The sequence below is a fragment of the Nicotiana tomentosiformis genome, chromosome 8 (assembly GCF_000390325.3).
Source record: "Nicotiana tomentosiformis chromosome 8, ASM39032v3, whole genome shotgun sequence".
Taxonomy (NCBI): domain Eukaryota; kingdom Viridiplantae; phylum Streptophyta; class Magnoliopsida; order Solanales; family Solanaceae; genus Nicotiana; species Nicotiana tomentosiformis.
In genome coordinates this window covers 1,125,086-1,151,105 of record NC_090819.1, presented here as the reverse complement: position 1 = coordinate 1,151,105, position 26,020 = coordinate 1,125,086, and the positions used below count along the sequence as shown (strand labels likewise).

The 26,020-nt window shown below is 36.6% G+C and overlaps 1 protein-coding gene across 2 annotated transcripts; it reads left to right on the top strand.

The window, feature by feature from the left end:
* Positions 1-1,722: 1,722 nt before the first annotated feature.
* Positions 1,723-25,362, top strand: LOC104117209 (serine/threonine-protein kinase EDR1). 2 transcript variants are annotated; one of them, XM_009628222.4, is made up of 18 exons: positions 1,723-1,887; positions 11,017-11,040; positions 11,166-11,554; positions 13,936-14,139; positions 15,426-15,617; positions 15,779-16,035; positions 16,348-16,467; positions 16,593-16,682; positions 17,884-17,979; positions 20,291-20,377; positions 21,198-21,315; positions 22,103-22,319; positions 23,846-23,969; positions 24,057-24,076; positions 24,188-24,344; positions 24,424-24,712; positions 24,818-24,890; positions 25,100-25,362. In XM_009628222.4, the coding sequence occupies exons 3-18, from the start codon at positions 11,309-11,311 to the stop codon at positions 25,180-25,182; spliced, it is 2,373 nt and encodes a 790-aa protein (XP_009626517.1). In that variant the 5' UTR covers positions 1,723-1,887; positions 11,017-11,040; positions 11,166-11,308; the 3' UTR covers positions 25,183-25,362. The 2 variants fall into 2 exon arrangements, with proteins under 2 accessions (XP_009626517.1, XP_009626516.1); XM_009628221.4 differs by lacking the exon at positions 11,017-11,040.
* The last annotated feature ends 658 nt before the right edge of the window (positions 25,363-26,020 follow it).

Here is a 26,020-nt window from a genome sequence, read left to right as displayed (position 1 = left end):
ATTGTCTAAATTTATTAATAATTTTATTGATTGTTATTTATTTATTAATTAATTAAGTCTATAAATATCATAAAATTATCTTTATCCCCATCCTTTTGTACATTCTTTTTTACTGTAATATTTGATTAGTTTTCTTATTTTGTAATTTACTGAAAATTTAAATAATGTAATATTTTTAACTAAATTATAATTTTAAATTCATCAAAAGTATAAAGATATAAGCCTTTTTATTATTTTTATAAAAGACCTATATATATATATATATATATATATATATATATATATATATATATATATATATATATATATATATATATATATATATATATATATATATATATATATATATATATATATATATATATATAGAGAGAGAGAGAGAGAGAGAGAGAGAGAGAGAGAGAGAGAGAGAGACTACTATATTATTCGAATTGAAAGTTTTTTATTTCTTTATTTTTATTTTAATTATTTTGAAATAATTTTAAAACTCCAAGTTAAAACTATTCCCCAATTGGAATTGGCAATTCTTTTTTTAAAAATTTCTATAATTCCAACTTGAAACTACTCCCCAATTTGAATGGGTAGTTTTGTTTTTGTTTTTTATACTGTAGCTAATTATAAGATATCTATATTTTTTAATTTAAATAGAGTAACCAATTAATTTAAAATTTAAAATTCAAAAGATTTTTAGTTAGAAATGTAGTTTATTTTGTCTTAAAGCTCTAACTTGAAACTACTCCCTAATTTGAATGGGTAGTTTTTTTAATATATATATTTTCCTCTTTTTGTTACATCTATTTTTTTAAAAAATAATTTAAAATTACAACTTGAAGCTACTCCCAATTTGAATGGGTATTTGATTTTTTTTATATATATATATATATATATATATATATATATATATATATATATATATATATATATATATATATATATATATATATTATAGCTAATTATAAGATATCTATAATAATCAATTAATTCAAAATTTAAAATTCAAAAGGTTTTTTAGTTAGAAAATAAGTTTATATTGTCTTAAAACTCCAACTTGAAACTAATTCCCAATTTGAAATGGCAATTTTTTTTAATTTCATTTTTTATTTTAAAATAATTTTAAAACTCCAACTTTGTTGGAGCTTTGTCCTAAAAATCTACACTTTTCGTCTTATGATTATACCATTTGATATCATATAATTATTTACTTCTCTTTTTATATGTATAAAATAAAATAGATATTTATATAGACTACTATATTAGGAAGAAACTACTCCCCAATTTGTATTGAAAATTTTTTATTTCTTTATATATATATATATATATATATATATATATATATATATATATATATATATATATATATATATATATATATATATATATATATATATATATATATATATATATATAGAGAGAGAAACTACTCCCCAATTTGAATTGAAAGTTTTTTTATTTTTTATTTTAAAATAATTTTAAAAATTCAACTTGAAACTAATCCCCAATGTGAATGGATAGGTTTTTTATTATATATTTTCGTTTGTTTATTATAGCTAATTTTATTTTTTCTTATTTTTGTTTTTTTATTTTAAATTAATTTTAAAACTTCTAACTTTGAAACTAATTTGTTTTGTCTTAATGTCACTTGCGTTTTTGTGTTTATATGATATATATATATATATATATATATATATATATATATATATATATATATATTTAGTGTCTCTCTCACGTTTGCCTCGTTTGCATCTCTCTCTTGCCGTCTATTCACTCCGTTAAGAGTTCTAAATCCTTGCTAGCATCACTCTGAATCTTCAGAAAGTTACGTAAGATTCAAATGCCATTGTCGCCTGGTACTAAGCTTCAGATTCGCTTCGTAAGATCTGCTGGCCGGTAAGCTCTGCGATCATACTTGTGTAATTTCGTTTACATCCTCCAATTTCATCTTAAATTAACATAAGCATGAATTTCTGCGCATTTTAACGCGTTTTTTTTATTTCAGTTATTTATCCCTTGCTTTTTAAATCAAATAGTAAGGCAAATTGTAGTGTATAGTCAATTTCTGAATTTCGACCAAATTGTTTTTCTGAATTACAACTGTATTTGTGCTGAAATTTACCACATTTGAAACTAGAACTTAGTTGATCTCAAGTTTGACGATGGAGAGTACTTTTGATTTAGGTAACTATGCTCTTGCTGGGATCTGAATTTTTTTTAGAAGCAACATAGAAGTAACCTAATGATGATAAATTATTTGAGCTCTCCCCGTGTCAAGAAGCCGCACCAAGTGAACTCTCAAGGTCTTTCCTGGGTTACTCAAAGGAGTGTCTTACCCATATGAGTTAGGAAACTCTACGGGCGGCGCCTAGTCATGTGCTGGCGTTGGGCGCCTAACGTTTGCCAGAGGATTGTGATATGGAACGACTATGCTCTGCGGGATTTTCTTTGGGAAGGATAAAGACCTCCACTGATTGAGCACTTGAGGCACCACTCTTAAGAGCCTTGTGCGTTGATTTGTGAGCATGGCTTGGGTCTAGCCTTGCGAGCAAGGGTCCGTTGGCCTAGACATGTAATTGTGGGTGGCGCTGCACTACGCGGGATGGAAGTATGTTGTAAGGGTAGTATTTGGCAATGCCTTAGCCTTATGACAATTGTTGGCATTATATGAAAGATAGCATGACAAAGGCCAATTAGATTAAGCGTTGCCGTACTCTATCAAAGCACAGGTTGCATCAGCAAGCACAAGACAAGTGTTAACCTTGAGGAATGGACTGTGCGTGCGAGAGGGGCGCTCAGTACTACGTGAGGGATTGACATGTCTGTTGCCATTCTCGGGTGTGCGCCTAGATAAGATTCATCATATGAAATGCGCAAAGGGAGTATGACAACAAGTCATGGTTGAAACCCTTGATATCAAATTGGCGGGACAACTGAAGCTAGGCCTTTGAGGCAAGCTTCGCCATAGTTACAGGTTCGTGAAACCCGGGATAAGAGAAGACTGGCTTGTATTCAGGTGAGACTACATGTGCCCCACTAATTTGTGCACCGCTTATACTAAGGAGGAGTCGGCCCATGGCGCTAAACACGCGTTAGCTTGAGGGCATAGTTGATTGTGCGAGCCGTGTTAATTGTGATGTGGTCATTTGTTTGGTTTGACGATTTTGATGCAGTTTATCTGAGTAGGTAGGAAAGGTATATTCTCATTTGCCGAGTCGCACACCATCGTGTATTTTCTTGTTTATGCAGATGATATTTATCATCACTAGAGGTCATTGTCATCTTGGGAATCTTTACTATTTTTTAGAAGTCGAAGTGATTCATAGTGCAAATGGAATTAGTTTGTCACAATCAAATTATATCAATGACATACCACGTGCAGAAATTTGAGAGAATGCAGTCCAGTCAAAATTCCAATGAAATGACACCGAAGTACTTAATCACGATGATGGTGCAAAATACTACATGATATAGGAAAGTCTTCGATTAGCTCCAATACTTGTCATTCGCCCGTCCAGACATAAGCTTCTCAGTTAATAAATTGTCTCAATTTATGCACTCGCTATCTGAACTTCACCAGGAAGGCATGAAGGACGAGTATTAAGGTTGAAGGTTGACATATAGTTGTGAGTCTCTCCTAGGCTTGTCAGTAATACTAGTTCTGTTGTTGTATTTTCTTATTCCTGGTCCGTTATTAGTATATGTTGTGTTATTCGTTTCCATTACCCTGTTACCTTGTTGCAATTGTTTGTTACTTTAGTTTCACTGTTCCTTGAGCCGAGGGTCTACCGGAAACATTCTCTCGATCTTCATAAAGTAGGGGTAAGATCTGCGTACACACTACCCTCCCCATACTTCACTTGTGGGATTACACTGGGTTTGTTGTTGTTGTTGTAGTAGTAGCATTTGAACTTCATCGGAAAGTACTCAGAGAAGTGCTTAGGTATCTATAAGGTACAATTCAGTGTGGTTTCTACATATGCGAAATAATTCAATCTGTATATGTACTTTGATGCGTAGTGGGCTAGAGATGTGAGTGCCCGAGCCTCGACTTCTGGTTACATTTTGTTTTTTGGTCAAAATCCCGTGAGTTGGTCATCCCAAAACAAAACACAATAGATCGCTCATCTACTGAAGACATTGCTGTAAATTTTCACTTTGTTTAGAAGCAAGTGCAAGAAAAATTAGTCCAGGTTGTTCACATTCATATTGCAAATTAACTCGCCGATGCTCTCACTAAAGCTCTTCAAAAGTCAGCTTTCGACAACCATGTATTCAAGCTAGGCGTTGTTACACACTGCCTACCTTGAGGGTTCATATCAGCGCACATGTTTACTGCTAAAAAATTTGTTAGTGTTAGGTCCATTCTTTAGCATTCTATTAAGATAGTCTATTTGAATAAAGGTTGTTAGGTTGTTAATAGAGGCAGACCCAGGATTTTAAGACGATGTGGGCACAATATTCTGCTTAACCAGTGCCCTCTAAAGGCTTTTAGTGTTCAGGGTACCAAGTGATTCAAATTAACCATTTTTAAGGTATACACATATACATATACAAGATTTAAGTTTACGGGGTCCGGTGACCCCTAAATAATACACATAGGTCCGCCTTTGGTTGTTAGAGTTAGACCTTATCTCTAGCATTTGAATTAGGATAAGTCTTGTTAAATAAGTGCTCTTCATCAAACGAGCACATTTTAGGAAGTTCATTTTTCATTGTATTTAAAGGTTGCTCATGGCTTAATGATCATATAACATTTTAGCCTTTACACTTCTATCGTATAACATTCCGATATTTCCTCTCCATTTCAACCATATGATTTTGATTCTATATGTAGCATTTTGGCACTATGTTTGTACCATTCAATTCTTCTGAAAAGCCTAGATATCTAAATTGTTTGCATTTATACATCACAATTCCATCTAATTTCACGTGAACTTCATTCTTTTTAAGTTGACTAAACTTGGAGTGCATATATTCAGTCTTACTTCTACCTATCCTAATCATTACCCTCTAAAGTGCTTCTCTATATTTCAAGCTTTTGGTTAACACCCTTGATGATTCCATCAATTAGCATAGTATCGTTAGCGAATAGCATACACCATGAGATCTCATCGTATATTGTGTTGATTAGCTCATTCATAACTAGGATAAACAATTATGAGCTCAATGCCGAACCCTGGTGTAACCGATGGTTATGGGAAACTCCTTCCTATCTCCTACTATTGTTCTCACAGTAGTGACTCCTTCTCACATTTTTTGTGGCATTTATATATTTAAGATGAATTCTTTTCTTCCCCAACACTCACCAAAGGACCTTTCATGGTATTTTATCATATGATTTCTCCAAGTCGATGGACCATGTAAAACTTTCTTCCTCTTATGATAAATTTTCATCAATCTTCTTTACAAGAATATAGCCTCTATTGTAGATTTACCAGGTGTAAATCCAAGCTGATTCTCTGCCACTCTTGTAATGTTCCTAAATCTACACTTTATCACTCTTTCCCAGAGTTTAATAGTATGACTGATGAATTCAATCATGATAGTTTTGTACAATTTTGACTTTCTCATTTGTTCTTATAAATTAGAATCATGGTATTCTTGCTCCACTTGTGGGGCATCTTCCCACTTCTTAGTATGGCACTAAATAGCTTGGTAAGACGCCCTACTCCAATCTCTCCAAGAAACTTCTAAACCTATAAGGGATTACCATACTTTTCTAATCTTGATATTTTTCATGGCATCCTTTACCTTTGTCAGCCTAATTTTACGAGTGTAACAATGTTGTTAGAAGTCATTGCTTAAAGCAATGCAGTGATGCAAAGTGGGGGCTTACCGCTTCATGGGTGAAGCTATGTTTTCAAACAAGTGTACGCTCCAAACATGACAAGAAAGGGTTCTCGACGAATAAGTTGTCGGTTCTTTGAATCTCAACTTTAAGGAGTTGGATTAAAATAACGTGATTGTATATTGGATGTTGAAATTTAATTATTTGACTGCAATCTGATTATTGTACTACTAAATCCATATATATTTTATATTTGATATTTTCCATAAATTATGCGCTTCACTTTAATGAAGTTGCACCTTAACGTATCGCTTTTTGCTTCAAGCCCCATGGACCTTGTTGCTTTTTTGCGCTTTTCGCTTTTTAAACAGTGGAGTGTAAAGTTTCTATCATGTCCAGATGTATGGAGATCTAAAATGTTGTTCTTGTGGTTCAAATTGAATAACTGATTAGAATTGCCTCTCCATCTCTCATTCATTATTTTTTCTTCTATCAACACTTGTTGAGAATCGTCTTTAATACACGCCACCTAGTTTATGTCCTTACTACTCTCAGTAAATTGCCAAACTTGTACTTGTAGAAAAAGTTTGCAGACCTGAATATAGAGAAATAATTCGAATTTGATCATTTATCTTAAATATCTTAAGAAACATTCAGTTTTCAAGGCTTTCATAGTACTAGTCAAGAAAACAACAACAACAACAACAACAACAACAACATACCTAGTATAATCCCACACTGTGGGGTCTGAGGAGGGTAGTGTGTACGCAGACCTTACCCCTACCTTGTGATGAGGACAGATAGGTTGTTTCCAATAGACTCTTGACTCAGGAAAGTATAAGCACCACATTAATGAAAATATAGACAAGAAGAGACAGTACCAAAAAGCCATATAAAAGCAGAATAAAAACAACAAGATAGTAAGGTGATCAACAATGAAAGAAAACAACGGTTAGTCATAAAAATCTACTACCAACAGAAAGCGAGATTGCGTGCCAATATTATTGTTATGAACACTCGAGACTACCTACTCTACTACCCTAATCCTCGACTTCCATACCTTCCTATCAAGAGTCATGTCCTCGGTCAGCTGAAGTTGTGCCATGTCTTGCCTAATCACTTCTCCCCATCACTTCTTTGGCCTACCTCTACCTCTCCGTAGGCCCTCCAATGTCAACCTTTCACACCTCCTCACCGGGGTGTCTGTGCTCCTCCTCCTCACATGACCAAATCACCTAAGCCGCGCTTCCTGCATCTTGTCTTCAATAGGGGCTACACCCACCTTATCGCGAATAACCTCATTTCTGATCCTATCTAACCCGGTGTGTCCGCACATCCATCTCAACATCCTCATCTCTGCTACCTTCATCTTCTGGACATGAGCGATCTTGACTGGCCAACACTCAGTCCCATACAACATCGTTGGTCTAACCACCACTCTGTAGAACTTACCCTTAAGTTTCGGTGGCACCTTCTTGTCACACAAAACACCGAAACCGAGTCTCCATTTCATCCATCCCGCCCCAATACGATGTGTGACGTTTTCATCAATCTCCCCATCCCCCTGAATAATGGACCCAAGGTACTTAAAACTTCCTCTCCTAGGGATGACCTGCGAGTCCAACCTCACCTCCCCCTCCCCTCCTTGAGTCTCGCTACTGAACTTACACTTCAAGTATTCTGTCTTGGCCTCCATACCTCTAATTGCGTGTTCACACCTTCTCGCGTCTCGTCAATCAATACAATATCATCTGCAAATAACATGCACCACGGCACCTCCCCTTGGATGTGACGCGTCAGTACGTCCATCAACAGAGCAAACAACAAAGGGCTAAGTGCCGACCCCTGATGTAACCCCATTATAATCGGAAAATGGTCCGAGTCCACACCCACCGTCCTCACTCGAGTCTTTACTCCATCATACATGTCCTTAATCAACTTGACGTAGGCAACAGGTACACCTCTAGCCTCCAAACATCGCCACAAAACCTCTCTCGTAACTTTATCGTACGTCTTTTCTAAGTCGATGAACACCATATGCAAGTCCTTCTTTCTCTCCCTATACTGCTCCATCAATATCCCAACAAGGTGGATGGCTTCTGTAGTCGAACACCCCGGTATAAACCCAAACCGGTTCTCGGAAATAGACACACTCCTCCTCACCCTTAGCTCTACCACTCTCTCCCAGACTTTCATAGTATGGCTATGCAGCTTGATACCCCGATAGTTATTGCAATTTTGGATATCACCCTTGTTCTTGTATACCGGAACCATCGTGCTCCACCTCCACTCTTCGGGCATCTTTTTCGTTCTAAAAATGACATTAAATAACCTAGTGAGCCACTCCGAGCTTGCCTTGCCCGCACTCTTCCAAAACTCCATCGGGATTTCATCCGGCCCGGTCGCTTTGCCCCTGCTCATCTTACGCATAGCTCCCTCAACTTCATCAACTCTAATCCGCCTATAATACCCAAGTCACACCCAGTACAATGCTCCTGTCCCCCTCCTCGTTCAAGGGACTATGGAAGTAGGTCTGCCATCTCCGACGGATAAGCCCTTCATCCAACAAAACTCTACCTTCTTCGTCCTTGATGCACTTCACTTGGTCCAAGTCACGCGCCTTGGCTAACCCGAACAACCTCTTATCCCCACTTCGGCCCTTGAGTTCCTCGTACAAACGACTAAAAGCTGCAGTCTTGGCCGCCGTAACTGCTAGCTTTGACTCTTTCTTAGCCAACTTATAATGTTCCCTATTCTACCTCTTCTCCTCTTCGTCTACACTTTCCACTAGCTTCAGATATGCTGCTTTCTTGGTTTTCACTTTTCATTGCACCTCTCCATTCCACCACCAGTCTCCCTTGTGACCACCAGAGTAACCCTTTGAGACCCCTAATACCTCTCTCGTGGCTTCCCTAATGCACTGCGCAGTAGTGGTCCACATAGCGCTTGCGTCCCCACTACTCCTCCAATCCCCTATAGTCACCAGCTTGACCCCCAACTCCTGCACTTTAGCTTCCGTCAAAGCTCCCCACTTGATCCTATGTTAGCTATACATCGCCTTCTTCCTCCTCTTCCTCGTGATCTCAAGGTCCATGACCAGGAGCCTATGAAGGGTCGAGAGGCTCTCACTCGGGATGAACTTGTAATCCGTGCAAAGACTTTTATCAAACTTCCTGCAGAGTAAATAATCAATCTGAGCCTCGGCCACCGAACTCCGGAAGGTGACCAAGTGCTCTCTCGTCTTCGAGAAACTCGAGTTTGCTATCACTAAATCAAATGCTCTAGCAAAGTCCAGCAAAGACGTTCCTCCTCCGTTTCTATCTCCAAAACCAAAGCCACCATGCACATCATCATACCCTAGGCGTCGCTCCAATGTGGCCGTTGAAATCTCCTCCTATGAAAAGCTTCTCGGTATGCGTGATACCACGCACCATCTCATCCAAATCCTCCCAGAAACGCCTCTTGACTTCCTCATCCAAGCCTGATTATGTTTAAAGTAAAACCTCCAACAACTAGCTTAATAGTTATCAACCTGTCATTCACCCTCCTAACCTCCACCACTAGTTCACGGAGGTCTTTATCAACCAAGATACCTACCCCGTTCCTGCCCCCCACCCTCCTAGAATACCAAAGTTTGAAACTGCCCTCAACCCGCGCCTTATCTCCTACCCACCTAGTCTCCTGTACACAAGCTATATTAATCTTCCTTTTCTCGAGAATCTTCACTAACTCTACAGATTTTCCAGTCAAAGTTCCTATGTTCCAAGACCCCACTCTCAGCCTAGTAGCTCCCTTAGCCCTCTTACCCCCCCTCCCCCCGCCGTGTTGACATCCCCGAGGACAAGACCTTACCCTACCATCGTTCACCAAAGACACTATAATCTATGAGTCACTATGCAAGCACTATCCCGAAAACAAGCGACAAAAATAAAATGAATTACCGAAATATAATCTGCCACCACAGGTTGCAAAACAGGTGAAGAAATAAAATAAAGGAACTAACGAGAACTATATTCTTCAACTAAAGGTCAGAGAAACATGTGAAGAAATAAAACAAAGAAACTAAAGGAACTATAATCTACAAATAAAGGATAGAAAAATAGGTGAAAAAATACAATACAAGAGCTAAAGGGGGCTATAATCTACAACTAAAGGTCATAAAGAAAATGTGCAATAAAGATTCAAAATAAAAAGATTCAAAATAAAGATGTACACAGGTAGATAACAATATAAACAAGTAGGCAAAGCTATCTCTAATGCAATTAATATGCAATTAATTTGACAATGCTAGGGCAAATACTAACTAAAGATCCAAGAACAAAATAGGCAGACAAGGAGATACAATTACGCTAAAATATCAAACTATTAAAATATCAAGACAAGAGAGGAACAATAGAACCTGGATTGCAGCCCTTGAAGTTAGCGGAAATCTGGCCGGCGATGGAAAACCCCCCTATAGCTGAGAACTTCTCTCCTTCACCAAATAGAAGAAACTGTTTCTACAATTCAAGACTTGGGCTTGTTTAACTTTGATTGGATGTACACCGACCTTCAGGAAACCCTTATCGATGCAATCGGGGGAAAAGATATCAAAGAAGTGCGCAAAACTGGGTTATTGGGGAATTATCGGAGAAAGTGAAAGTTCAATGAAGACGATGGAACTATATAGATCTGCGATTTAATAAATCAAACGAAAAAAAGGTTTGGCCAAAGCGCTGTAAGTGAATTGTGGGGGCTTGTGGGACAAGGGGAAGCAATAATGGCGGTTTTGAGGAGAACTCTAATTGAAATCTTCCCAATTGGTGTTTTGACTGAGGAATCAAGAATGAAAAGTTGATCCCGAAATCAGCAACCGTACGTAATCGGATTGATTCAACAAAGCAAATGAAACTGAAACCAGATCTGAGAGAAAATTTTCGGCAAGGACAACTTCACCGGAGCGGCGAATCAATCGGCGATCACTACAGAGATTGTACAAAGTGTATTTTCCTCCACCATTCCACCAAATTTTTTTGTCATATAGTCCTACTGGTCAAGAAAAATTGTATTTACTAATGTAAGATTATGAGTTTTTGGTTTTTCTTTCTATTCTTTCAAGGACTACTCTTCATAAGTAATAGAGCGTCTTTTCTAGTAATCTGATACTTGAGATAGTGATTAATTCTCTACTTTGATTATGGTCCATTTATTTCTTATTTATTTTTATTTTCCTATTTTCTATTCTTATTTTCTAGGGGAAGCATGTGCACAAGGCTTCAGTGAGTTCTTCTGCAGCTTTTCGGACAACAGCCCTGCTTCTTTTGAGTTCATGCATTAAGGAACTATAGACAGTCTTTTGTTGAAGAATCACTTCAATTTGAGTTAACCAATTCTCACTTTGCAGGTTCATGGCATCAGCCTTGTGCTGATCATAGGAGAAGAAGCTTTTAAATCATGATATTTTGTCTCAAAGAAGCAGCATTTATAAGCTCCTCTATGAGGTAGTAGTAGTTAAGAGATGGTATTGCAATTCAACTATCTGTTGACATGGAAGAGATACCAGATGAAGTTGAGCTTCCAGAGCATAGATACCCCAATACTGCATGGTGGCCTTCAGATTATGTTGAAAAGTTGGGATCCGTTTCACTTGATGGAAAAGAAGAAATTATGAGGAATCGGGAACCAACTGAGAGAGAATATGATAGGCTATCCTCTCAGACTGCTTCCCAGATTCTCTGGAAAACTGGAACACTTTCTGAACCTATTCCAAATGGTTTCTACTCTGTTGTTCCTGTGAGCACTGAAACTTATAACTTCTTTGTATTGTTGCTTGTAACACGGCATTCGTTCTGCTTGATTAAAAATTCTTTTTGCCCTCTAGGATCTAAAGGAATTGAATATTAACCGCATACAACTGATACACTTCTAATAATAGATGCACTTCTGATATGATTTTGTCAAATGAGCAAGTTACATGCCATGAATGATAGAATGAGAGAAATAAACATGATTGTTCAGCTGTGCTTCCACTTTGATATTATTTAATCCCTCGAAAAAAGATATATTTTTAGCTTAACCGTTTTCCTATTTTAGTTTTTAAATTCATTTTGAAATATAGGAAACCTTCAAGTTATCTACCTCAATTTTTTCCGAGTAGCTGAAAGAGGTTCTTCAAGTATACGATCTTGGTTATCAAGTATCTTTGAGGACATCACACTGATAAAGGAAGCTTGAAGGCACATGTAGAGTTTGCAGTCTGAAAAGTAATTAGAGCAATATCATGCCATAAGACTCTTTTAATATATTTTTGGTGATGCTTAAGAACTTTAAATCTTTTAAATTATGGTCAAATCCCACTAGCAAGAAAAACGTGAGATTCAGATTGTAGGATTTTCATTTTAATTGGAAAAGAAGTTAAGTCTTCACTGGTTGTGAGGAGTGCTAAGTAGCTGCCATGTCACTTTGATCCTTGCTTCCATATCTGCTTACTGGCTTACTTTATTCTTAATTGGCGCAAAATGAAATCAAAGGGAAATAAAACTTTCAGGTCATAGGGATCATATGGTCAAAGACAAAGTTTTACAGGAATTCTTTGATTTATTGCAATGTGATTGAAGTGAACTGCCAATACAAGAGCATTGGCACCTCTTCGGTGGCTAGCAAAACTGAATTCTAACTGTTTGTTCCTCTGCTATTCCTTCGGCAACATCTGATCATCGTGGAATGGGGACTGTTAGTTGCTGTGCTCTGTTTCTCTAATCATAGAAGGTTTGAGGTGAACAATAACATTAAACCTTCTCATGTACTCTACCTTGCCCAAAAAAAAAAAAAACTCTCATGTAGTCCGAGAAATGAATATATGGTCCCTTACTTGTAGTAAATGGACACAGAAGTTTATATGGGTGGTGCTTGGTCCATATGTTACAAATTTTTGCTTGGTTCATATATTACAAAAATTACTTACTTTTGGAGGTGAATTAGAATGGGTAGGGAGTTCGAGGAAGGATCTTACGTCAGTTTTTAGGTAAAAGGTGAGATGAAATGATCAGTTTCTTTTCTGGAAAATATTAAATTACATCGGAGGAGGATAACTATCCTCAAATACATAGAAATGTATGATAATAAACTGAATAGATCCTGCCAATGTCATTGGTTTTCTTGTAATAGACCTTAAGGATTATACCCATTACATGAAGCAAGACTAGTTTATCTATCCCACAGACTCAAGTCGTGTTTCCTCTCTTCTTATCATGTTCAGGTGATATACTTCCTCTCTCTTCCATGGAATGCAATGGAGGAAGTCCAGTCGTTCCTAGGATCCCCTCATTCGTTTCATTCTTTTCTACAACCAAGATAGCATAATGTGGTCATTATTTTCTTTTGCTTCCACGAAAAAAATTAGACCATGTCCGTTTCTCTGGGACAGGAATATAGAAGAAGGGAGGACAGGGATATAGAAGAAGGGAGGACATAGAATTTCTCCTCTGTTAAGGAAAAGCTAACAACAAATTAAGATTTAAGAAGTGATATCGTGAATATGACTCTTTCTTTTGTGATAAATATAACGGTAAAAACTTTGCTGGCTTCTTTTATTTTAGTTCTTATTCAGGATGCATGTAGTTTCACTTTCTCTACTTTATTTTAATTTGAATGTTGCACTTAGCATTGTTGCTCTCTTTTTTCCTGAGACAATATTATAACTCTACTCTTTTTTTTTTTGGATGGGATCCGGTGTGTAACTTTACTCTTAATCTGCTACTTATTAAAAAAGACTCTACTCCTACACTGCTATCAGCATGTGTTTCCTCGTTTTGAGGAAATTATTGTACTGGCTAGTTTCATGAATGGTAAATATTTGTTAACTTCGCCATTATAATTATTAATCTAGATCTTATATTTCCATATGATTACAGTTTTCTCGAGATCCATCACCTGCCTCAATAGTATTTTGTTTGTTTAATCTGATCCTTTATATTGCTTAAGGAATACACCTGAAATTGACCTTTACATTTCTGTAAGGACACATTTCTATTGGAGTTATATATTCAGTGCCCTAGAACTTTAATGTTTGTACTTTTTATATCTTCTAATGTGGGTGCTGTTACAGAATTACAATAGGAATTGCATGGCTAAAATTTTAATGTGTGAATTTTTTCTCTTCTCCTGTTTTGCAGGAGAAAAGGCTAAAGGAACTTTTTGAAGACATTCCTACATTGGATGAGCTTCATGCTTTGGAGCCTGAGGGTTTAGGAGCAGATGTTATAGTTGTGGACACCAAGAAAGACAAGAAGCTCTCAATGCTAAAGCAACTCATTGTTGCACTGGTGAAAGGTTTGAACTCAACTCCTGCAGCAATGATAAAAAAGATAGCTGGATTGGTGGGTATTCATATATCCTTTTCTCTCAACTTACATATTAACTTGTTCCATGAGTTCATGATTTTTTTGAAGAACCGTGGTGTCCGGGCCAACTTGTGCGCACCTCGACTAATTCCTGCTACTCCCACCAGCTCAAGTTCCATGTAACTCTATCCACCAAGACTTGGGACATATTTCATTACCTAATGTCCCTTGAGTTCATACTTGTTTATCTTAGTTATGGATAAGATAATGTATGGTATAAAGAACGACGTTTAGCCCATATATAGGTAGAACAAAGATAAAGTGAGAATAGATGGAGTTATGGTGCCTAAAATGAAGTCAATATGAATATCAAGCTTAGTCATTTTCAGAAAAATGACATAGTAGAAGAAAATATAGTTCATAAAATTAAAGTAGGATGATTGAAATGGAGGAGTTCTATGGAGCTACTATGTAATAGAAAGATACTTAACAAAGGGAAAATAAATTTCTATAGAACAGCTGTGAGTCCAACCATATTACATGCGGGGGAATTTTGGGTTTTTGGGGTCTAATATATCTGCAAGATGATTTTGTAGAAATACGGATGGATGTGCGCTCTTACAAAATTGGTTGCGATTAGAAATGATCACATCAAATAGAATTGCTTGAAGCACACTTAGAGGATAGAATGACGTCAATAGTAGAAGATGGTTTGACCATGCTTCTTGTAGACTTCCGGATGTACCAATTGTAGGTGCGACAAGATGATACTTGAGGGTGCTGAAAAGGGCGGATATACGAAAAAGCACACGATGTTGTCTCAAAAGATCTTAATCAATGGGGATTTAGCTAAGAATAGAATATATTGGAAGCAAATAATCCGTATATGCTATACAGAAATTCCTACTAGTTGGGATTAAGGATAAGTTGCTGTTACACTTACATTAGTTCCAACATTTTTAGGATTGGAGACTTGGATGTCCTATATAAAGGGATAAAGAAACACACAATTTAATTTATTGAAGGCTAAGTATGCTTAGCCAAATATCACGAGTATCTAAACCAGAATTTATTAATAACTCAAGGATCAAAAGTTTATTTATCCCTTTAGTAAAATAAGAATTCAAAATGTATTTTTTAGTTTCTAATGGGAGAGCGTAAGAATTCAAACTGAAAATACTTTAGCGTTAAAATGGTGGGAGCATGTGAAATCTGTAGGTTTATGCTTTGAACTTTTACTCTTAGAAGAGGGAAAAGAGTTGACGTTAAGGTCTATCGACATTTATGATTTCTTTTTGTTGCTTGTATGACTTCCTACACAGGTGTCTGATGTTTACAAACGACCAAACTCGGAACTATGTCATACTAAAGCCTCACATGATGAAGCCTCTCACATTTCTGACAACCGAGGTGTCCAGATGTTGGGTCAAATAAAGCATGGCTCATGCCGTCCTCGAGCAATATTATTCAAATTACTTGCAGATACTGTAGGTCTTGAAAGCCGGCTAGTTGTGGTGAGCTTGAAAATTATTTTTGCTTGCACATTTCTGTTTATCTCTAAAATTAGGACTAAACAGTGTCTTGCTACTTGTTACTATGAATCGTTGCTAACATTTCTTTAATTTCCATATCTGCTTATATTTTACTTATTATAATTTTATGTTTCACAAATCAGGGTTTACCTGCTGAAGGAGCGTCCGAGTGTGAAGAATCTTATAAGCACATGTCTATACTAGTTGTGCTAAATTCTGTGGAGCTACTTGTTGACCTTATGCGTTTTCCTGGTCAACTTATTCCACGAACAACCAAGGCTATTTTCCTAACCCACATAGCTGCTGGGGAGAGTGATTCTGCAGAAAATGATTCCTGCGATTCACCTCTGGAGCCGAACAGCCCCCTCTATGGGGTTTCAGAGAGAAACGATACTGATAGGTTAGAAGGAAATTATTCTTCATTTTGAATATATTCAATTTCGATTTGGTTTTTATACTCTTCTGTTGTGTTATGAGAATTTTCTATTTAGTTTTCATACTCTTCTTCTGTTCAAACTACCCTCCCCGGACCCCACTTGTGGGAATACACTGAGTATGTTGTTGTTGTACTCTTTTTCTGTTGCGTGATGAGAATCTTCGTAGACATACTGTAACTTCCCTTAGAAATTTCGTTTTCTTTGGTGGAGAAACAGATTGTTGCTCACTTATATATTGTAGCCTGTTATTTTAAACTGATCTTCCATTTCTACAGTTCTGAAAAAGATGACATCCTCCAGTATCAGAGGAGATTTGAAGCATCTTCAGGTGCTGCTGGATATTCGTTGAGGAATATGATGTTGCGTTCTAACACTTCAATTGACAGAAAACTGAGGTATTATTTAGCTCATACTGAGACCCTCTTTGAATGCAAAACATTCTGAACGGCCATTTGTTGGATTACTTTTGGAAACTAAGGTATTATTTTGCTTCTTTCGTATTAAATCATTTCTGTACCAGTTTGTCGCATAGCGAACCTAATACTGCTTCAACGGTTTGGAGAAGAGGTCGCCGGAAAGTTATAACAGAACCGAGGACTGCAAGTTCAAGGTTTTCTTTTTCATGACCCAGACTCTACTCTTTTTTTCCTTAACATGATTTTTCAATATTTTGGACTTCTGACAATATATTTATTCACAGTCCTGTAATGTTTGGGTCTATTCGTGCTTGCACATCTCTCAGTATGTTACATGAATTTGTATGTGAATGTTAGAAATGATTATGAAACACACAGGTAAATCTATTCAGTTTCTAGTAGGTTTTCTGACGGCGTCACTTCTCACCGTCAATGTTACCAAACTTTGTTGCCGTGAACATATTCTTGATTGGATAATCAGAACGATGCTGCTGAGCAGGTCATGTAGGGCATAAATGAAGACAAATTTATCATGTTGGGTAACTTTAAAGTAAAGATTAACATGCTTCTGAAACAGAGTGTTTGAGGTCTTTGTGTTCTGAGATTAAGGTACTTGTACTTATAAAAAAGATTAAGGTTCTTTGTGCATTGCACATTGCATAACGTCACGGGAGTGTCAAATTTGATTGGTTGGCTTTTTATCTGATTTAATTCCATTGTTATATTAGACACTACTATACGATTATCTTTACTCTATACCCATAGATCCTTGTCAGAAGATGAGGATGATCCTGCTATGTTGTGATCCTTGGTGCTGTTGCTAAGTTTTGATTCCGAGTGTAAAAGTAGAATCATATTGGTGACACATATCTGGTTCTCTGGGAATTATTCTGAAATTGGATGAGCAAGCATGAAAGAATGCGATTGCTCCTATACGTGAAAGTGTTAAGCTAAAAATACTTGCCCCCTGAATTAGTGTAATAGAAGACTCTGAGAAAGGAATTTCCAGGCTTTTTTTTTGACAAATGATGGTTACAAGTTACAATACCTTAAGTCGCTACTCGGCTTTGACAGCTCATGGTAGAGCATACATTTGGGGTACCTCCTGTATGAATAGTTTCTACTGTAACTTCACATGTGAGATTGTAGATATAACTTATTGATCCTTAGGGAAAATAAGGATATGCATATATTTTTAAGAGCTTGGCATGGTTTTTGTTTCAATCCCTGAATCTGTCTAGTGTATCTAATGAATAAACTGGGACTTAGATGTTTATGTATTTAATAAACATCAAAGTGACTATTATCTCCATTTACTTGAACTGCACTGTGCAATATCTTAATGTGTAGTTGTGTTCTTTTTTCTCATTTTTCAATTGTATTATATTCTTTCAGTCCCGAGCATCCTTCATTTAGAGCACATGGACGGTCCATGCTTAGTGGTGATAACAAAACATTCAGGGATTATTCAGATGATGTTGCTACTTCAAGGTATCTGATTCAGTCCCGTTTTCTGTTTCCTCTGAAGTATAACTGCAAAATTTACATATCAGAATCAATTATATTGTAACTTTTGGCCCTCCCATTATTTGGTCTATATCAGGTATTTTTCTCATTCATGTTTAGTGTCTCCCAGTTTACACCCTTTGGTTCATACACTTAGGTTAGAAGTAATAAAAGAGGTCAATGATGCTTAAATATAAGTTCCGAATCTTATACTTTAAGATCACTTTATGTCGCATCAGAGCATCATTGACTTCTCACGAGCCATCTCATGTGAGATTGTATAATTGATGAAATTCTACTCTGAAGTTAATCATGGCCGAAATTCTAGTATGGATTTCGGACTTCTTTATCAATCATCAAGGTACAACATTGTGATATAGTTAGAACATTTGAAGTATTGTGAATGAGTATTTAATTTCTGAAACGCTGATAATGAGTAAAGAGTGCCTTGATTTAGAAGAAAAAGTATAAACTACAGGGCAGTTCTTTCTATCTTTTTGTGGGTAGGTGACCTTGTGTTGTCAACGGACACATTTCGTCAACATCTGAATGAGGTGTCAGCAAATGATTTTTTCTTGACGATTGAGAAATCCGTCTGGGGCCAACCCTTTGGACCAACCATAACATTCAGAACTCGGGTATAATGAGCCAGTCCCTCTGCCCTTCTCCACAAAAATACCAGGCTTAATTCGCATGACGTGGGGCTCGAACTTGTGACCCACAAGTCCCTCAACCTTTGCCACTTGAACTAAGCCACGATGTCAGCAAATGATTTTGGGAGCTCACTTTATAAAAAAAAATGTTGGGTCTAGAACAAGCTTTACATGGATGTGGTGTCTTTGATATTATGTTAATAGCTTATAGAGAAACTCTAACGATACCCGATCGTTTTGCCGTCAAAATAAACAGAGCCCACGCAAACCAATGTTAATCAAAGCAATCTTCCTCTTGGCTTTGTTCCCGTGCTCCATTTTGTCGTTCTCCATTGGACTCAGTTCCCACTTTGATCCAAATCTTGGTCTTATTGGCGATGCTAAGATCACTAAAGATGTCTCCTTTTTGCAACTCACTGACCCATCAAAGTCTTCTCAGGGTTCCAGATTTGTCTTCCAGAGAATAACCTTCAAGTTTCTCGACTCCAGTTCATTTTCCATTGACTTCTCATTCTCTATCTCACCCCACAATTGTGATGGTCTTTTGTAATTGTTCCTACCAATTTCTCATCCAAGTTTTCCAGGAGAAACTTTGGGCTTCTTAATGAAATCTGGTTTTTTGGGATTGAGTTTGATACTTTATTGAGTGAAAAATGTGGGGATAAAAATGCCAATCATGTAGGTGTGTCCGTGGGTATTATTTATGCAAAGTCGACCAAGAAGGCACCTTTGTTTTGTAGTTAGCTCACCTAAACTGCACATGCCGAAGACTCCGTTTATTTTGACAGAAAAAGTAGCAAATATCTTTACCTTATAGAGATTAGGACCAAGTAATCACCTTTTAGGATACAATAAGGATCATTTCCATCAGGTTTATACATTACCAAGTGCAACCAAAGCTCATACATTAGGGACCGTTTTGATCATTTTCTCGATAGTTTGTAGATAAATTTAAGCCACTTAAATTCATATTGGGCTCAAAATGAGTTTAAGCTTTTAATTTTTTCCCATCCATGTATCCCTTCAGCAATCAATTTGAGATTGTTTGTTTCAGTGCACCTTAGTGCAATTCACCGAGATGCTTAGGTGTCGGTTAACCCAAAAACTATTTTCAACATGCTGTTAAAATTAAGAGCTACATACTTTTAATAGCAAAGGAGAACAATACATGGGCAAACAACATGAGTCAGTTGCTAATTTCAGTATGATACTGCAGTTGGTTTTCTTGCTATGGGAACACTTCCTAGGTCATTAGAAGCTTAAACATGTTCCACCACTTCAATTTCTCTTACCTCTTTTTATAGACCATCTCAGAGAAATTAAAACCTCTTTAAAATGGAAAAACTATGTGCAGTTTGTTCATTTTTTCTGTTCTCAACAGAACTACATTACCCTTTCATATTTTTATATGGAGAGGTAATACCAAAAATACTAGTGTGCATCTAAGTCAAAATATGTGCAGGTTCTAAACTTTTATACTCGTAAGATTCACCCTATTTCTTGTTAATAACTGAATCAACATATCAGGATTGTCAATATTATTATTATTATTATTATTATTGATTTTTATATGTTACCTTTTCAAAAAGAATTTTTTTTTCTTTTCAGAATGCTGAGTTCCCTATTGTTTCTGTGTTTCACAGGTCAGAAGGTGCATCAACATCAGAAACACGAAGATTACGAAGAAGGAGCATTAGTATAACTCCAGAAATTGGTGATGATATCGTAAGGTCAATGTTTCTACTATAATGGTCTTATCAACAGTGCTTACAACAGCTCTATTATACATTGGCTCACTTTTTCCTGTATAAATTTTGTGCAAATCTGAACGTACTGATTCCTACTGTGTCATTATACCTATCTTCCTGGCACATTCCAAGAAGTTTCTCAGCTGTGTTTTATTTGAAAAAGTTTATAATGTTTTTCGTGTTCACAAACAGAGGTAATTGATATAGAAGCAAGAAAATGTGTTTTTGTTTTTTCAAAAAAGCAAAGCAAAGCTCATTGATTTCACTTTGACTCTTCTTTCTTAAATTCTTTCTGAAATTTAAAGAAATTTCTATTTTATTTCCTCCCTTTGTTTTTTCTGTAAGCTTTTTTCCATAATTCACCTTTCTTATTCTATTACTTATTCCATATTTTGCTTGAATTTTTCAAAATTTTCTCTAACTTTATTTTGTTTTGCTGTAAGCTTTTATTATCTTTTATATTATTTTCTTGCTTTTTAAAATTGTTTCTGTCATAATAACTCATTTGCCTAATACATGTTGCTTTATTGAAATGTTATTATGTTTAGATAATGGTCATGAAAGTAATAATGTGGGTGGTTTGGTGAAAATCAAACAAAATTATGAATCGCAATAAACATTTCCAAAGAACTATCCGAACATCACCTAGGACCACTTACGGGCAGAAATAGAATACCGTACCTAGAAATTATGCCTGTTAGTTCTTTGCCACTATATGGATGTTGACCTGAAGATTGTTTAAACACTTGTTAGGTACCACGTTCTTGTACTTAATTTCATTTTTGGCTCATATTGATACCAGGGCTGTTAGAGCAATGAATGAAGCACTTAAGCAGAACCGACTCTTGAAAGAACAAGAGGAAAATACTTCATTTCATGCTTCAAACAACAGAGATTGTGCGTCAGATCTGAAAAAGGATGTATGTTGCTTTTTCTCTCTGTTTTGAGGACCACTAGTAGTTTTGATGTCTTTTGCTCTGGTAACAATTAGGTTTTATTTTCGATCCAATGACCGGCAGAATTATGTTTTTCCAGTTGTACCTCTTTTGCTCTGATGTTTGGATTTGAGATTGAAATTTCCTTTTAACTCTGATTCATCTAATTGTGGAAAATAAATGAAAAAGTTTATCCTTTCGCTTCTGCGGACCACTAGTAGTTTTGATGTCTTTTGCTCCGGTAACAGTTAGGTTTTATTTTCGATCCAATGACCAGCAGAATTATGTTTTTCCAGTTGTACCTCTTTTGCTCTGATGTTTGGATTTGAGATTGAAATTTCCTTTTAACTCTTATTCATCTTATTGTGGAAAATAAATGAAAAAGTTTTATCCTTTCGCTTCTGATTTTGGTTTAATTCTAGAGGTTGTTGCTTTTCCATCCAAAACCAGTTTAGAACCCGAAACTCATCATTTCAATCTGTGAAAGTTAAGATCTTGTCTGAATCTATTTTTACCTTCTCTAGATTGCTGGACATGTATCAGGGGTATATGCTAAATTCCTTGGTGATATTACGGGAAGTCTGATTGACAACTAATACTTCTATCTTCACCTCACAGATTTCAGCCCCACAGTAGTTTGATGCTTTTTGGTCTCCACTTGTTTCAGTCAATGACTAACTAGCGTACCTTTTTGGTCCCTGATTTTCACCATTATCAGCGTGATGAAATGTTGGATCTGCATTCTAACTTTTTTGCTTTTTCAAGGGAGCAGATCAGTTCACAGAAGGCAATGTCATTACCCTCATCTCCCCACGAGCTGAGGAGGCAGGCTCCAGAAAGTAGTGGTCCGGACAGGACGAATAATGAATTGTTTTCAACCTGGAACAGGATTCTAGAATCACATATGTATCAGAATAAGCCTCTTCTACCTTTTGAAGAATGGAATATAGACTTCTCAGAGTTGACTGTTGGCACTCGAGTTGGCATAGGTAAGCATTGTTCTAGCACATTTTTGTAGTAGTGCTTATATATTTCAGCTTCTTTCTTTGTTTATTTGTTAAGTTCTTCGATAACATATTTCTTTAGTGCCACTAATATGCCTGCATTGACTGCGTATTTGCTCCTTGGTCTCATGCTTTGTAGACTAGAATGCTATTGCTGGTGGATCATGCTCTGCCCACTTTAATGTATGAGCAACCTAGCTCATCCTTTGTCATCATCTCATGAAATCTTTGATCCTTTTGTGCGTTAATTAGCATTAAATGAAAATCGGATATATCTGCTTCACTTCAGACAATGGAGGATTCTACAGAGGGATGGATACTTGGGGACCGTATTCAAGTAAACCTAAGCAAATGAGGGTTCATATGTGTTGTGTGAGGGAGCGAGGGAAGCAGATCACCCGTAGCTATCTAAACTTACTATTTAACTAAGTATACATTGATTTTAGAACATCTACGAAGGGCTGAAGACATGAAAGTGGATCATATTGAAGATTAGTGACACAGTGAGGGTTTCTAATGGCCTATTGATGTGTTCTGTTGGGTTTTGCTACATTGCTCATAGATTCTCCAATATGCTTCTGCACCTCTCAATGTGAAAGATGAGCTTAGTACTGAACCTGAAATGTCTCATTTCAATTTTCTTTCTCTTGAATCTGAGGTACAAAACGACAACATTTGTGGCCTCTATGGCAGAAAAAACACGTGTGGACATTGGGGTGAAATAGGTTCTTCTGTTAGTTCTGACATACTAAAGGTGACACCATAAATGGAGATGAGTCTATTTGTTTTCTTGATCGTCTGTCTCTTTTCTTGTGACTATCAGCTCTAAGATCCTGTGTTCCATTATAAAATTTCTTAAAAGAATTTAGTTGATTTGACTTCAAAACGGATTTATAACAAACGCTGTATCTCGTGATTTGTATCTAAATCTTCCATCCTTAATATTATTTTTTGTTGTTCCATACTTGAGCCTCTGCAATGGGTTTATTGCTACTGATCAGATGATCCCTAGGGCATGGACAGCAAAAACATTGTTGGGAACGGAGATACTAAACTAAAAGCTATTAACTTGAATGTGGACCTTGCAAATTGAATGTACACCAGAGCTTGCGTCCTATCCAGTCTTCTTGTCTTAGAGAATGAGGTCCTCACAGTGTCTAACACCCTTGCCAAATAAGAAACAAATTGTGTCGTGTCACTGAAGTGTAAGAGATGCACTAGATAACGGATGCCAGAAGGATTTGTATTGGAAAGGTTTTGTACATTACCTATTGAGAAAAGTAAAATCATTTTCTTGTCTCTTCTATGATCAAGGACCAGATATGCATTTTCTTATGTTTTGTTAATTCATTTCATCAGAAGATAAAATATTTGTTGTACAGTGATCTGTAGAATCAATGCTGAGTTTTACAATATGGCGCGGACTTCTGATTTTTATAATGAACGATCTGGTTCCACCACCCTAAGTTGTATTAGAGATTGAGGTCTAAACCTTCTGGTTATATTTCTAGGGTTCTTTGGAGAAGTTTTCCGTGGCAAGTGGAATGGAACTGAGGTTGCTATTAAAGTTTTTCTGGAGCAAGATCTTACTGCTGAAAATATGGAGGACTTCTGCAATGAGATCTCTATCCTTAGGTGTTGTATCTTCTTTATGGATTCTGTTACTTTCAGCTTTATACTATACTAACATTAAGTGTTCTTTTCTTGTCATTTTTTCCCCAGCCGGCTTCGGCATCCAAATGGTACATCTCTTTTCTTGTTTCTTTTAAGTGTTCGTTTTTACTGCCAATTTGCTTAAAAGTCTGATATTTGTAGTTAGATGAGTGTGATCTAACTAATGTCATTCCTCACAGTTATATTATTCCTGGGTGCCTGTGCAAACCCTCCACGTTTATCAATGGTTACTGAGTACATGGAGATGGGATCTCTGTATTATTTGACCCATTTAAGTGGTCAAAAGAAGAGGCTTAGCTGGCAGAAGAGGCTCAATATGCTTCGTGATATATGCAGGTTGGTTTATTAGAACCTCTGGAAAAAAATACCGCAGTTATGTAATAGAAACTGACTCATTTTTCTGTTGGAGCTAAAGAGGGTTGATGTGCTTACATCGGATGAAGATTGTCCATCGTGATTTAAAAAGTGCAAACTGCCTCGTGAATAAGCGTTGGACTGTCAAAATTTGTGATTTTGGGCTCTCAAGAATAATGACAGATGCATCTATGAAAGACTTGGCGTCTGCTGGCACTCCTGAATGGATGGCTCCAGAACTCATTCGTAATGAGCCTTTCACGGAAAAATGTGACATTTTTAGCTTTGGGGTGATAATGTGGGAGCTTTGCACCCTAAACAGACCGTGGGAGGGTATACCACCAGATCGGGTATGTTAATGTAACCTTGTAGCTTGATACAGGTTAATTAGCTCTAGAAAACACATTGGTATTTCCACATGGCTGCATCCAGTAAAGCGCTGTGCTTGTTTTTAGGTAGTTTATGCTGTTGCCAATGAAGGAGCAAGGCTAGAGATACCTGAGGGACCCCTTGGTAGACTAATCGCAGGTAATTACAGCCGAATTTTAAGCTATATTAATATACACTGACAATATAAAGATTCTTTACACTATCAAATTAGTTTAATTACTACTTTATAAGTGACTCGATTGTGTAATTTTTTTTTTACACCTTCTGTGCATAGAACGTATTTAGTCTCAATTACAGCTAGATGTTTGACGAGGCATTTACATTTTTCTTTTATGCTTATTTTGCAGACTGCTGGGCAGAGCCAAACGAAAGACCTAGTTGTGAGGAAATTCTAACACGACTGCTAGACTGCGAATACTCACTATGTTAGTGTGTGAATTCACTTTTCCTTTGTATAGAGGAACACATGGTAGAGGTGTTAATGTCTCTGGCTCAAGTTTTCACCTTTGTGTGATTTTCCAGTTTCAGAAGAATGTACGTTTTACCTACATTGAAAATACAAAAATCTTCCTTCCTTTTTTGTTTAATCACAAATGAGTATGTTTATCCATTTCTTATATTAGCAAGCAAAACTCACTCCCAGAAATAGTGAGAAGTAATGATCTTTTTTTCTTCCTTATGCAAATTGCATCAATTAAAGCACAAAAGAAAGTAATAAAAAAGCGGATATATGAGAATTTGGTCTTATCTAGTGTAACAAGGACACATCTAATTCAATGCATGAGTTTAAAACACTAAAATTTGAGTTTCGACACTGTCAACAAAGAAGGGAGTCTTGGAGCAATGATAAAGTTGTCTCTGTGTAACTTATACGTCACAAGTTCGAACAGTGAAAGCAACCATTAATATTTGGAATGCTCCAAATTCGACTTGAGCAGCTAAATCTGGGTCAATACCAGCAAAAAACATGTTCTGATTCTACCACCATGCCAAATGTGTCCGAAGAAGAAGAGCAAAGCAAATGAAGCATGCCCAAAAGTATACCAACCTCTTGGACTGCTACGAAAAACACCATCAGATTTCAAAGTAGCATATGATCCAATTCAAAATTTTTACCCAGTTGAGCACGTCTAGCATATTTTTTCACAGTAGCAGAATCACTATAACTGACGCTGTTGAGTTCACTGCCGTAGAACTCAACAGTTGCACCTACTTGTTCAACACTATACTTCGATTCTGCCCTTCTAAAAGGACATTGGCTCTAACAA